Here is a 14,669-nt window from a genome sequence, read left to right as displayed (position 1 = left end):
AGTTACATTAGCCCCAAAACAATTTATGCTGATATATATCTTGTCTATCTTCCTTTCAGGTGAATAGACTATGTAAGATCAGGCATATTAGCGTAGTACAGCCACAACGCAGATTGTACTGTTTTAGCTACTTGCATGAGAATGAGCCAAGGTTTTGTACCTGTGTTGGTTCATTTTTGGGTATTCCTTAAGGAACTTTACTCTGCTTTGGCCAAAAACAATGATTTTATGTTAATAAAAATAATATTTTTCAATCTTAATTTTTTCCTGTATTCTGAAGGGCAAGAGATTGCATAAGAAGAGATAGTATGGTGGCTGAAAATAGGCTTTGAAGCTGTACTGAAAGAAGTAACTTCCTTCCTTTTATCTGTTTGTCAGCCTTCCTCAGAGCCATAGCACAGCGTATGTATACTTCTGGAGGCAGGCAAAGCTAATACAGGATGCAACCCACTGTATTAAACCAGTTCTTTCCATAAATCTGAAGGACTTGCTCGTCAATGGCAGGCGATATCACATATGTGGATGTGGCAATGCTACCAAGGGAAAGACCACACGCTCCTTCTCAGACATCAGTTCCAGGTAAAACATCTAATCTGCTCTTTGGTGTACATTGTTTTGTCTCATGTATTCTCTCTCTTTCATTTTTAAAATTGTCACTGGATAATACTAGAAGAATGCTATAAGATGCTGCGTGCAGAAGTCATGTGAAGGGTGAAAAGTTGCAAATGCTAGAAGAGATCCTAATGAGAAACAGATCAGGAAAGTTACTCCTAAGTCAGTATTACCATGGAGTGATATCTCAGTTCTAGCTCCTTGTTTTAAGTAACAGAACAAGAAACAAAAATTGCTTATTTTTGAATGCCTGAATAAGCGAATAGGTGTGATCTTATTTTTTATATGAACAACATGATTAAAGATCTGTTAAAATACGCTCCAGCAAATTACTAAAAAAAAAAAAAAAGCGCTTTATGATGTCTTCATGGAAAAGGAGTGGTAAATTAACTAGTAAATCAGACAAATAGTGGCAGCCAAAAGTGCAGTCTCTGTCACTGAAGGAAGTACTTAATAACTCCTAAAACCCTCCTGCTCTTCGTCTTTATTTTCCCAGAACCACATTATCAGTCTGTGATGACTTCATATATTTGTAACAAAACACAAAGGATTAAATTAATATTCAGAGTAAAGAGATGATTTAAACTTTTTTTTTAAGAAATAAAATTTCCGCTGCTTGAAAAAAAGTAATTCATTCATAAAAACATTTTGTCAAAATTCAGGATCACTGCTAATATGAATGACAGCTTCTCACTATGAGCAAATAGGAAATGTTTGTGGTCAGAGTAAGATGATATTTTCCTGATTTCAAGGTTCATTAGTAATTTATGTATTTATTTGATTAAGGAATCAACATTGTGTAATGAGCATTTTTAGAAGATATTTTACTTATGATGTAATGCTGATGCTCTGAACGCATGCACTTAAATGATAGGGGGGAAAAAAAGTATTTTTATGAGACTTGTATCTAAAGAATAAAAATTAGTTGACTTTATTATCTACCTAACAGAAAATACTAACTTAGACTATATGTTTTGCATCCATGGATGCTGTTTGTACTACTCTAACCTGTATAACACAGAGCACAGAGGGTTTCCCTGGAATTTTATCCAGTTTCTAAGGTGATATAATTTATTTGCAAAGGGAAGCAGACAACAAATCTTAATTTGAAAACATCCAGAAATGTCTCTTGATCATGCTGTCTAAAGTAAAATCTCAAGTTTGCATAGGGCAGGGTTTAATTTCCAATGAAAGTTCTCATTAACATCTAGATGGATCTTGTTAGACCTATTGAAATCTATTTAATAGATTTCAGCACTCAGAATTTTCTCACATAAAGTTACTGGCCATAGTCATCAACTAATTTCTCATTGTCCTTTTGCCTTTGAAACTTTCTCTCAAATTTTCTGAAGAATTCTATTTTTGTGCATGTTTTTCTGTTCATTCTCCAGTGTTTCCATCTTCTTTAAAAATTGTGGGCACCAAAGGTGCACCCAGTATTAGTACAAGTCTCAGTTATGCTGTCTCAGTCATAGAGATAAAAAGCTCTTAAATACTCTTTTTCTTCCCTGTTTATAAATCTCAGTATCACTTTTCCCCAACAATATGTCTGGTTATAGTCAAGCTCATATTGTTTGACTACAAAAGTGTCATTATGGGTATCTTTATCATTTTGTTAACCTTTCTGTTATTTCCAGATTTTACTACCAATTATTTTTCTACTTTGGCAGAAGTGGAAAAATCACCAAAATGTTTTAAGCAATACTGGACCTCATATCAGTATAGAATATGCTAAAAATATTTCTGTGATGACAAGTATTGCTCATCATTAACATATAAGGACATGAGTTTTATTGATATGAAAATAGACAACAGTTTGAGCCATGTTATCATGCTTCAAAAATTCTAACAATTTCAGTTGCTTGTTCCTTCCTTGAAGTTTTATTGCTTTTATAAAAATTCAGACATAGCTAGTGAGTGTTCTTCAATTATGATAAATTCTTCAAAAATAAGAGAGTCATTTTTATCATAGGAAGAATGGGAGAAAATGCATTTTTCCTACAGAAATAATTTTGTAATTTAAAAAAAAAAAAACTTCGTATGAAATTCAGGAAAAAATCCTGAAATGTGACAAACATGTTGAGCAATGTTCATGAAACAGACTTAGGTTTAGTTTAAATACAGCAATGATTAGTGTCCACTGCATGCATAGAGGACCCTTGCTGAGATGCTGTGCATTTCTTTAGAGCTAATGGAGAAGAGTCTGGATTCCAGCATGGTGGATTAGGAACTGCCCAGAGTAGCCAATAGGATAGAGGAATGATGCAAGGCACTGCTCAGTCAGATGTTTCTGGGAATTAGATCCTTCACTGCAGCCTAGCAGGAGCTCTTTCCTTCATGGACTAGGCTGAAGGTTCCTTCAGACAGGACAGCTTCTGCATGTCAAACACACTTACAGTATATCCCACTGCTCAAAGTGAGAGTCTCAGCTCCAAAGTGATGAGACTCTCTGTGGCAAACACCACCAGCTCTCCCTTTGGCAATATCCTAACTCTGACATGTTGAAACATCTAGTAAGGATGGCTGGTACCCACACCTCTCTTATTGCCAGATTTTATGCCGATCTTTCTCTTAGCCAGGCATATCAGACTATCTTGCAGAAAAAGAAGCAGCTTCAAGATGAGCATGAGGGAAAGCATGGTTAAAACTCTCAACACAGAGGAGGGAAAACTGGGTTTAATCACCACTGTAAATTTGGCAGATGAATAGTCTGAGTGGCAAATTCATAGACTTCAGGTAAGAATTCAGATCACTAGGCTATGGGAAAGTGGAACATGCCTACCTCCTTCTGGCTGTATTTTGTATGAGTTTCAGACCATTAGATGAAATTTACTGGAGTAGATACTAAAAAACATGAGTGGGAGGAATAACTAATTTTCCCTGCTAAAGTACAGCTGCTGTCAACATCTGGTGCACATGAAAGTAAACATATGAGGAGCCAAACTTCTCGCAAAGTTTTCTAGTAGTTGAGTAGGTGTTTTAAATATGCAAAATTTGGATTTGAGAACGAAAGTCCTGCTACAGGTCTAGTATGCACATCTTTCTTTTAGCTTTTCCTTAACTGTGAGAAAGCAATTTGGTTTGGTCAAGCTATGCAGAGTCTCTTGCAATTCTCACATAGTATTCTTTTCTCAAAGTCTGTTAAATGTGTTTTCTGAGGATAAAGGAAAAGATATAAAAATCACTGGTGACACAGTTGCAAAGAATGTGTAACTTTGCAGTATAATGATAAAGAAAGCTCACTCATTGAATACTATTGGGATAAATTTGAAAGTCTGGACAAACTGTGTTAAATAATGTTTAACAGAATGTAGCAATAAAAAAACATCTGCAGCTGTAATTTTCTGAGGCTGCATCCGGAGAAGTAATTGAAATAGATTTATTCTGATCTTGCTCCAATGGGAAAGTCAATGCCAGGTTGTTACATAATTGGTTGAGTTTCAGTTGTCAGTCAGGTGCTCTGAATTGCAAGAACTAGGTGATTCTTGGATGCTCAGGCAGAGCATGTTGTGGAGGAGTTAGTATGTGGTACTATATGCACATGTTTTGAATCATAGAATCATAGATGGTAGGGGTTGGAAGGGACCTTTAGAGATCATCTACCCCACTCCCCCATGCCGAAGCAGGTCCACCTAGATCAGGTAACACAGGAATGGATCCAGGCATGTTTTGAAGACCTCCAGAGAAGGAGACTCCACAACCTCCCTGAGCAGCCTGTTCCAGTGCTCCATCACCCTCACAGTAAAATAGTTTTTCTTTATGTTTAAATGGAACTTTTTGTGTTCCAGCTTCTTCCCATTACCCCTTGTCCTGTCACTAGATACAATAGAAAAATGGGATGCTCTAGTTTACTCAAGAATAACTTGAGAGTCACTTGATTATGGTTCATAAACGACCACATGCAAGACCTTTCCTTCAGCTGAAGAACAAACCAAGAAGAGTTCAACTCCATCATCAAACTACCCTATCAGTAGTTGTACACTGCTATTAGTTCTCCCTTTAATTTCTTTTTCCCCTCCTCAGCCACACCACATCCTGACCATGTCCACTCTTTTCTGGACCTTTTCCAGCTTCCTCCAGTGCCCCTAGAATGGGGGGGCCCATATCTAGGTGCAATGTTCCCAGTATGGCTGCAGCAGCAGCAGCAAGTGGAACTGGCAGTGTGAGCTCGCTTGCATAAACTCCAGCTTGCACGAGTGGTGATGATGAGGGTGCACTGTGGACTCACAGTCAATCTGCTGCCCAGTTATCACAAGAGCTCGATGACTGTACAGTCTAACTCTCTGGAGCGAATGACCTGCCAGGAGCACTTCCTATCTGCACATTCACCAAGCAGAAACTTCCAGTAAATAGAGATGTCTTTCTGTACTTGAAAATTTGCATGTAGAAATGAAGTGAAATTTCAGTTTTAGTAAGTGACAAAGATCTCCTTGTTGCTAATTTAGGTAATGGTGCGTAAGCATCTGGCAAAACTAAGGTTATGTGGTATTTTAAAACCACTTGCTGATTTCTGAGGACTTCACATTCAAATGATCATGTGCCAACACACACTGTAGTAGAAATAACTTTTTAAAATATTCCATCTGCACAGTTAATAAGTATTATTTTTCATACAGTCTGAGAGATATTCTTTAAAGGAATGGATCTTTAACTGAGAGAGAAAATATTCAGTAACAGTAGCAGATTTTCTAAAGTACTTATTTTAGACAAAGTGTCTCCATTTATAAGACTTGTGCATTCAAAAGTTTAAAAATTATATCTGTTCTTTGGAAAACGTTTACATTCTAAGAATGTATGAGCAATTATTTTTGAGAACAGTCACTTATCTAAATAGTTAACTTTAAATTATAATTTTTCTGTAGTTCATTGAACTAATAAAATGTAATAAAGTAAGCAGCAAAGTGTATTGGGTCAGGTTCTCTAAAGCACAGAACATCTTACCCATATGAATAAACCTTATTCTCCAATCAGGTCCTCAGTAATTTTCTTACTGTAAAACCTCTCCACGCTTCAGCAATTCTCATATCAAATGCTATCTCATTTTAGCCTGATAAGCCTCTCTTCTTCTGCCATGTTTTTCATTGACCAGTGAGACTTTTTTACAACACAGATTGCCCACTTCTTTTTAAGAACCCCAGACAGTGATCACAAACTAGGGCTGTAGCAGAGAAGTTTATTCTTGATTCAGACTGATATCTCACTATTTATGGAAAGAAGGTCCAAATATCTTCCATAAAACTAGCCAGTAGCTCTACAAAATATCCAGCTAAATCAAAATTGAAAATACGTTCAGAAAGAATCCATGTGCGTCTAACGTATACTATGCTATTTTAATGGCTTCTTTGCTTTGTTTTGTTTTTTCAATGTACATCTGGAAAGGGTTGTCTTCAACTATTAGGTCCATCCCTCTGCTATTACAGGCATCATGTAATATCCTGGCATAAACATTCCCAACTCAAGAATGCCCCTAAGAATCACCTTGCTGCAGAAGCATTTCTCTGACTGGCTGTTTTCCCTTTGGGGTCTCACTGCTCCATGAAGCAATCATACCTCTGATGCTCCTTAAGTTCCATCGTCCCTCCCAAGACGGCTTAACAACAACTGTGATATTTGCTATGGATAGGACCCGGGTCTTAGCCATCCTTCAGTCTTTCTGCCTGCCTGCCTCCAGGTCTAGCCACGCAGGACCCAAGCAGTTCAAGTAAAGATTATGGAGGAGGCTTTTAGTTACTTCCTGACAGCAGCAGGAAATGATTAGTCATCATCTTGTCTGATGTTTCTTTTTTTTAAAAAAAAAAAAAAACCAAAACCAAACAGGTGAACTGGCAGTTATGGAAACACATGCCTTTTTTATACCAACTCAGTCTTCTGTGTAATTATTGTTTCTCCACTTATTGGCTTGCAGAACCACAAATGTCAGCATTTCATTGCTCCTTACAGGAAACGTGATCACATACGCTGAGCTGCGCATGAAGCCGAAACACAAAGGGAACAGCAGATCAGAGACTTCCGCTTCTGGTAATGTGCTCTTTTGTTTGGTTGTTCGTTACTAATTATAGATTTAGTCTTTTCTATTACCCAACAGCAAAAGCTGTTATCAAGAGTCTTTATATGCAATCTTTTAATAAAGAAGTGATTTACCATTTCATATAGGTTTGGGCTTTTTTTTCTGGATTCCCAGATTTTACACCTACCTTGTACAAATAATATTTAAAGAGATTTTAAAGGCAATCATTAAAAATGTTTCTGGTCTCTACGTTGAAAAGTTGGCATAGGAAACTAAAATCCCATATTTTTTTAGGAACTCTCCCATAAATGTCTCTGCAGGAACAATCATGGACACACAATTGGCTTTTTTTTAAAGAAGCATAGTACCCAGTTCTCTGCGTGCAGTTAGTGCACTAATTGTTGCCAGTCTCTCTGTACTGAAGAACAGAGAATCATAGAATCATTTCAGCTGGAAGAGACCTTTAAGATCATTGAGTCCAGCCTTTGTCCCAGCCCTATCAACTACTAGACCATTTCCCTAAGTGCAGCATCCACCTGTCTTTTAAACACCTCCAAGGACAGTGACTCCACCACCTCCCTGGGAAGGTCATTCCAATGCCTGAACATGTGTCAGACAAGATCAGACCCACAGAACTCTGAGCTGAAAGTACAAAACATGATCTCAGGCAGGCAGAGAATGGAACAATGCCTTATGTCGCCCAGGTAAGCTCAGGAAAACAGCAGTCATGAAAATGCAACTCCGTGGCTTGTGGAAACAGCACCTTGACCCCTAATTTCCTCAGGTCGTGCTTTTTCCACAGTATTTCACTCTCACTAGCTGACGAATGGGCTGGAGAGATGCTTGGTCAAATATACTTCACTGTGCTACAGTGTCAGTATGGGGAATTTTGCCTTTTCTATGCAATCAGGTAAGTTAGCTTGCAGAAACATCAGGCACGTTAACACAGGAGATACTGAACAGAGAACAAGAATATACCATAGACCATCCCTGATACTTTCCCTGAATTGCTCTGCAGAGTCTTGGAGAGTGTGGGTGGGTGGGTGGGAGAAGGCACTGCTTGAAAAAATTAACTCAAAGGAGAAAGAGATAATTATTAATGGAATGATTGATTGAAGATCACTTGCTCTGTCAAAATGATCTTTTGATTTTACTTTCCTGTATGCAAAATGGATGCAAATTTTTCGTAAGTGAAATGTCACTGAATGTTTCAAACAGCAGACAGACTTTTAGGCATATACTTTCTCTGTTGTTTCCATGGAAGAAACTGGCATACATACAAAGTGCTAACTTTGACCTTAAGCCATTTTTCCTCCTGCCTCCCTTCAGGTTGCCAACATAGATGCTCAGCGTGGTTCTACGTGGCACTGGTCCTGGGAGTCCTTGTGCTCGTCCTGATAGGCATCATAGCCGTACTAGCTGAGCAACGTGAGTAGATCCTACCATCTGCGTAATCTTTTCATAGCAGACATGGTTAAAACTTCCAAAGCAGAGCAATGACAAAAGAAAAATTCCCTGCATCGTGTATTAAAGGTGTCAAGTTATAGACAAATACAGAAAAATAAATGTAACATTGCAAAGGGAATATTTGCTACCTGTCATGTAATATATATATATATATATATATATATAGCAAAGTCTACCTTGTCATCAGTGTTGCTGACAGGTGGTAGAAGCAGATTTCAAATCATTATGACAATCAAAACATTTGGCCTTCCTGACTTAGAAGTTAAAAGCTCCATCCATGGTGCTACTTTGAGATTATATCACTTAATTATCTTGTAGGTTTGAAAAAATAAAATGAAAATCAAACTTCAGATCATTTTATTTGGACTTCCCTAGTACTAGTAATGTCGTAACTCACAGCATGTTCCAGTTATACATGAACAATACTAGAGAAGATATTAATTTCCTAAAAGTCTTGAAAAACTCCAGAAAAATCATGTACCTTCCAACTCTCCCAAAAATCTCAACAAAATATTATGTATTCTTTATGTATCCAGCTATAAAGAATGAAAAACTTATTTTCTTTTCCTGTACTGTCAATATCATTCAGCAGCTACACGCTTTGCCAGAAGAGTAATTGAGGATGCTCATAACTGAGTATATATGCTCCCCTATGTACACACACACACACCCCCCTCCTCTCATTCACAGTGTAACACTGAATGCAAAGACTGTATTTCTTTGACCCCTGTTGTTAACCATACTCTCCTTTTTCTTTGGTTTGTTGTTGTTGTTGTTGTTGTTGTTGTTGATGGTGGTGGTTGGGGTTTTTTGGGTTCTTTTTTTTGTTTTGTGATTTTTGGGGTTTTTTCAAGTTTTGAAAGGCAGAGAAGGAAAATCAGAAAGTTTGTCCCAGTATGGTATCAATAGCACTGGCAATCACATTTCTTCAGAGAAAATTGCCTCTACGATGCTCCTGAAATGGCTCATGAAGGAACTCTGTGAAGATGGACAGGGTAAGGAAAGTTAGTCCTTTCAAAGTACAGAGGATGTGCTGTGTGCACTCCTCAGTTGTCTCAGTTTTCACTTCCATGACACTCTGCAGTTTAAGGGAACTTACTGGTACTACCCAGGGAGCATGGTGTTCCTGCACAGAAGTGGTGACAGGATCTAAGCTAACATTCTAAGGATGTTAATTTTGCTTCTCTTTCAGTGTACATAGTTTCCAGTACCTTCTCTATATTTAATTCTGCCAGGAGCTGCTTTCAGAAATGCTGTATGTTGTAGATTCTCCCCTTGTCCTAGAAAACGCTTTCCAGACAATAGTTCACAAAGAGTGGGAAGGAATTTAGCTTTCCTATCCTTTTGCAAAGATCAGATGGGGGAAGGCCTTTGTGGTCTTTTTATTGTGGATCCCTTGTTTGTTGGCAAATATGGACTGTTTGTAATGATGTTACTTTGAATCATTAGAGGAAGCTGAGACAGAAAATGTGGTGGAAGTTCCTCCCAGATGCTCTGGGGAAAATGGGAAGGAGCCCTGGGAATAACAGCATTCCCCTTATTTAGCACAGTTCCTCTGCAGCTCCGTGGATATAATCTGAATATCATTTAGGTGTCTGTGCTTTCTGGTCACATCATATGTCAAATCCATACACTTCACATCACATCACATTGCATAGTCTTCTCACAAGGGCTGCATATGAGAGAGCAAAAAGAGTCTTTGCAGCCCTCTAGGTAAACTCAGTGCTCTCCATTGGGTAGGGAAGCAGGGAGCTGAACAGAACAGGCACATGAACGTAAAATACTAGAAGGCAGCTGGAACAAGTTATGGTATGAGCTAATGGTTTCTTCTCTCCACCCAAAGCAACAACGTGTGAGCTGTGTCCTCCTGGGTGGCAACTACATAGAGGGAGATGCTACTACTTCTCTGAGAAGGCTGTAAATTGGGATGACAGCCAGAGAAACTGTTTGGCCAGGAAATCCCAACTTCTAGTCATTGAGGATGAAAATGAGATGGTGAGTCTTGCAGCAGCCCTAAAATGTATGATGGGCATCTTTCTTAGCCCTACATTTCACCAAGTGATTGGGGTCCACATACCAGGTGTGCACGCAGGCAAGCAAGAGCCTCCTCAAGTGACGAGCATCTGATTCTCCTCAGACAGGAGCTTATTTTGAAGTACAAGAGATACAAATGTGGAAGCCAGAGTAGTTATGGCTGAGAAGAGGAAGTGCTGAGGACTTCCTAACCATTTCTGTTCCTCGGTTCCAGGAGCAGTGGTCTCCTTCAACCACTAAATGGAAATTCAAACAGCCAAACCTCCTTCTCATTTTCCCTTGGGAAAATGAATAACAACGTATCACTGAATGGCTCTCCTGAGGAACCCAGAATTCCCTGAGGAAGAGATCTTTTACCTCTTCACATTAGGGTTAGAAGCCATCCCTCAGGGTTTTTTTGACAGCTGACAGGAAGTTAGTCAGCCTGAGAACCAGTGTGAATCTAAGCTCTGTGTCTGGCCACATGCATATGGGACGTTGTAACAGACTGTTTTACCACAGCTGGATCCTTGCCCTTGCACTCCATGTGAGGGAGTATTACATGAAAAGCTGTACCTGAGACAGGATAGCCAGCTGAGCAGAGAAGAAAAACTCTGCTGCCAGCTAACATGCTTCTGCTTGTTCCACAGGAATTTATAGACCATAAAGAGAGAGGCATAAAATATATTTGGATTGAGTTAAAGGTCCAAAATGTGAAGAAACAACAGAGTTCAGCTGAAGATCCTGGAGCAGAAGAAAACAGGTGATGATCTGGATGGGGAGGGTGGTCTTTGGCAGTAGCAAAGGTATGGTAATCTGCAGGGGAATATAACTCTCAATCCAAGCTAATTTCCTAAGGTTGAAATCACAGCCAGTTCCAGGTTAACTGGTTCCTGTTGGACACCATTGGAAACATTTGTTATCTTGCCTGTAAAAGCAACCACAATCAACAGTTCATGTATGTCTTAATGCACAGGGACACTATTACCCACTTCTCTCACTGAAATCATTGTCAACAAACTCACTTTACAGACCATGTGTTTACCTCCTCCACTGAATGTGACGCTTGTCAAATGGCATAGGTGCTGGTAGCTGTACAGCTGAATGGTCCTTCCCTGTTACCATTACCATTCAGCATTGTGTCTGCACGTGGAGGTTTTCTCATCCTTCTCACACTAACGTTCCCGAGCATCCATTCCTCAGCAGCCAGCAGTCTCTGCTGTGGGTGCCCATCCCACCTATCCACAGCACATCCCACCTATCCACAGCTATGCTCCAGTGGGTTACCGAACGGGCATCACCCAAACCCCTCACTTGGGATGTTATCAATACTTTTTATCCAGTACTAAATTTCAAGCTGACAACTCATTGTATTCCTTCCTTTTGTTCTCTTACCAGGATAGCTATGAAAAGAATTGAGGATGACAAGAACTGTGCTGTTTACAGAAGAAAAAACATAATCCAAACAGATAACTGCCACACTTTAAAGAAGTGGATCTGTAAGAGGAATGCAACTTTGTTGGTGCTCTGAGCCAAACTGTCAGACAACAGTTTTGTCAGAAGACCAATTTTACTGATAGAGCAACACATAGCATAAGAAATTTTATAAAACTTGCACAGAAATTTGCTTTTCACTGTTCTGTGCTGCCTGAGACTTTGTCAGATGCAAAGAGGGAGCTCCAAAGTTACCATGTGTCAGTGTGAAGGTCATGAAACAGCACTGCATGATTTGAATTAGGGGTGCTGAGCCTTCCCACTGCCAGTTGTTGGCAGCAGCTGCTTCTAGAAGAGAGCAGGGGAGAAGAGATACTCGTGAAGGATGAGCACTGCACACATGTACTATATGATGTACAGGAAAGATGCTGTCTGCAAGGGTGGAAGAGTGTGTTGGAGCCCACAGCTGTCATACATGTCCCTCAGGCTGCTGAGCTGAGGCACTTTTTATTTGGGATTCAATATTTTAGTGTTTTCTGGGGTTTGTGGTTTGGTTTTTTTTGATTTTTTTCCCCTTTACATTCTAATTCCAACTTACAGAAGCCACTTGAAGGCTGGGGAAAAATGAATTTACTAGACTCATAAGTGTCTCATTCAGAGCTGGCCTGCACAGATACTGAATATACAGATACCAGACCAAGCCTAAAGTGACTCATAACACTTGTGGTTAATGACTCCTAGTGCTTAACTAGGGAAGAGGCTTAGACCATAAGACAATATTGCAGTGCAAGGAAATAAAGATGATACCCTGCCTTTCCACTTGTATTTTTTCCTTTTACATTGCAAGTTCTTTAATGTGCTGCAACCACAGTTACTGCCTGGGAGGTATGATGATGAAGTGCTGAAGCTAAAGGCTGGTGAAATTAATGCCTGTGGGCACACTCAGTGAATACGTGGGCATTCAAGTGTCATTTAATGCCTGTGAGTGCACCTCATTAAACATATTACTTGGGTGTTTAAGTGTCATGGATACATTATTTCTGGATCTAGAATACAAAATTGCTAAGAGCAGTCTGAGTGCCTGTATTAGATTCATATATTTGGTAAAATAAAAAAGAATAAATGTCATTAATTGCTTTTTAAGAAATCAGACATAAGAAACACCTTAGTCTAATAAAGGTGATAGCTCCTCTAGATCTGTAGTTAGCATGTGTCTTTGAAGTAAGAGTGACCAAATACAATCCAAAAGTTTACACCATTGTTGAGGTATTTCTAATGACTTGTGAGGAAATCAAGTAATACGTGGTTAGGGGAATTAAAAAAATAACATAGGGGACAATGGAAGTGAGATGTAATAATGTTTTCCTCCTGTGTTAAATCATGTGCCTCCTCTTTGGTATTGCCAGGGCCCTGAGTGCTGTAACAGACCTTAAGGGCCTTCACCAACCTCTCCTCCTGACATTCTCTGGGTCTTTAGCCTCTGACTGATCTCTGACAAGACATATTGGCCTCCAGCCCTGTTCCATCTCCTGGATGGGATATCTGAGTCCTACCTACACAGCAGGTTGAACAAGTCAATTGTAGTTCAATCAACTTTTTCTTTTAATAAAATATCAAATGCTTCTGATGCAAAAGCTAATATTCAGGAAGTCTCCCTTCTAAACTGTGAATCTCTAGTCTCCTATTCTCAGACTGTGGAGCAAAGCAGTTGAGGTACTCTCATACATCCATACTGCTGTCTTCCAAATCTACTTCTCCATGCTTACCCACAGGGTTGTTAAAGTAAATTCTAATTTTACCCACCATAATTCAGTTTCAGGCAAGATCTCTTAAAATGGTCATGAAGTTAATGCTACTATGTTGTGGTTTCCACAGTAAGAAGTGAATTCTTACCTTATTTCACAGAATTATGCAATAAGTTATAGCAGAAAGGACCTCAAGGCCATCTTGTGGCTAGTCAGGGGGAAATTCCAGACTAATTTCCCAGAATTTTAGTACCATTTTATGCATTTTTACACTAGCTATGTGGGGTTAACTGTGTTAGGAGAAAAAAACAAAAACCAAAATCAAAACCTAACATTAAAGTCCAAGATGCTACTCTAACAAAAAATGGACAGACTAGGATGAAAGTCTTTATTAGCAATCAGAGAAACAAGTCCAACATGGCTCTTGAAATGTAGACTCTTTAGCTCATCTTTGCTGTAATACACATAATTAAAGACAGTTGTAAGTTGCAGTGTATGTTGTCTCATACCTGTACTCAGTATATGTTGCCTCTATGGAGGGCTGTGGTTAATGCCTAGCAACTTGTGATGAGTAACCAACAGATATGCTTGCTTGTGAGCTCTTGGCATTAAGTATCATGCACATGACTGCAGCCATGGAACAAAACACTCATGAACAACACGGTAACACCAACAGACTGACACTCCTCCATCTGTGGACACTGATGGGTAACACCTCAATTATGGACAGAGATGCCAGGAAGGTGTGTGTAGGTGAGAGCTGAAAACCAGTAGAGATCTTCAGTGGAAAGAGACACCAAGCACATGGTACAGTCTGCTGTGTTCCACAGGCATGGCACGATGGCTCCTCAGAAGGACTTGGGGGTTACACATTAAAAAGTGAACCGTAATTTCAGTGTGGCTGACTTCTTTTCAAATGAAAAAACAACACGGATTTACCCTACAGAATGTAGCATCAGCAACTAACCACTCACTTGAAAATCAGTTGTTATTCTCATGTTAAAAAAAACAATGAAAAATCCCCCAAACTCAGCACAGTATATGTGTGCAGAAGAGGATTGGTTTGTTTACTCTTTATAGAGAAGCAAAGGCAAGGAAAGAGACTAAAATGATTAAGAGCTATCTACCTATATGGATCTATAATATATACTGTACGCATATATATGGAGATATATTCCCAATTGAGAAAATGTAACTGTAGTGTACTTAAAGCACATCCTTCTCCATGCCTTGGAGATGACGGCTGAATTGCTTTTTTAATGGCAGATGTTTCCTGAGTCATGAAGAAAAACTTTAATTGCTCAACTGGCTTTTCTCAAATTGGTTGTGGTGTTTAATTTTTAACAACATTAATGATACATCTAGTATTTGAGCATTCGTACTATTACTAA

At 39.1% G+C, this 14,669-nt stretch overlaps 1 protein-coding gene across 3 annotated transcripts; it reads left to right on the top strand.

The window, feature by feature from the left end:
- Positions 1-391: 391 nt before the first annotated feature.
- On the top strand, positions 392-12,610 carry LOC133624693 (killer cell lectin-like receptor subfamily F member 1). 3 transcript variants are annotated; one of them, XM_061988815.1, is made up of 7 exons: positions 392-579; positions 6,553-6,630; positions 7,949-8,047; positions 9,019-9,081; positions 9,930-10,081; positions 10,750-10,862; positions 11,498-12,610. In XM_061988815.1, exons 1-7 carry the CDS (start codon positions 498-500, stop codon positions 11,628-11,630), a joined length of 720 nt encoding a protein of 239 aa, XP_061844799.1. In that variant the 5' UTR covers positions 392-497; the 3' UTR covers positions 11,631-12,610. The 3 variants fall into 3 exon arrangements, with proteins under 3 accessions (XP_061844799.1, XP_061844798.1, XP_061844800.1); XM_061988814.1 differs by having other exon boundaries at positions 8,941-9,081; XM_061988816.1 differs by lacking the exon at positions 9,019-9,081.
- Positions 12,611-14,669: the final 2,059 nt, after the last annotated feature.

This window comes from Colius striatus, chromosome 1 (assembly GCF_028858725.1).
Source record: "Colius striatus isolate bColStr4 chromosome 1, bColStr4.1.hap1, whole genome shotgun sequence".
In the NCBI taxonomy this organism is placed as follows: Eukaryota; Metazoa; Chordata; class Aves; order Coliiformes; family Coliidae; genus Colius; species Colius striatus.
This window is presented reverse-complemented; position numbering and strand designations above follow the sequence as displayed.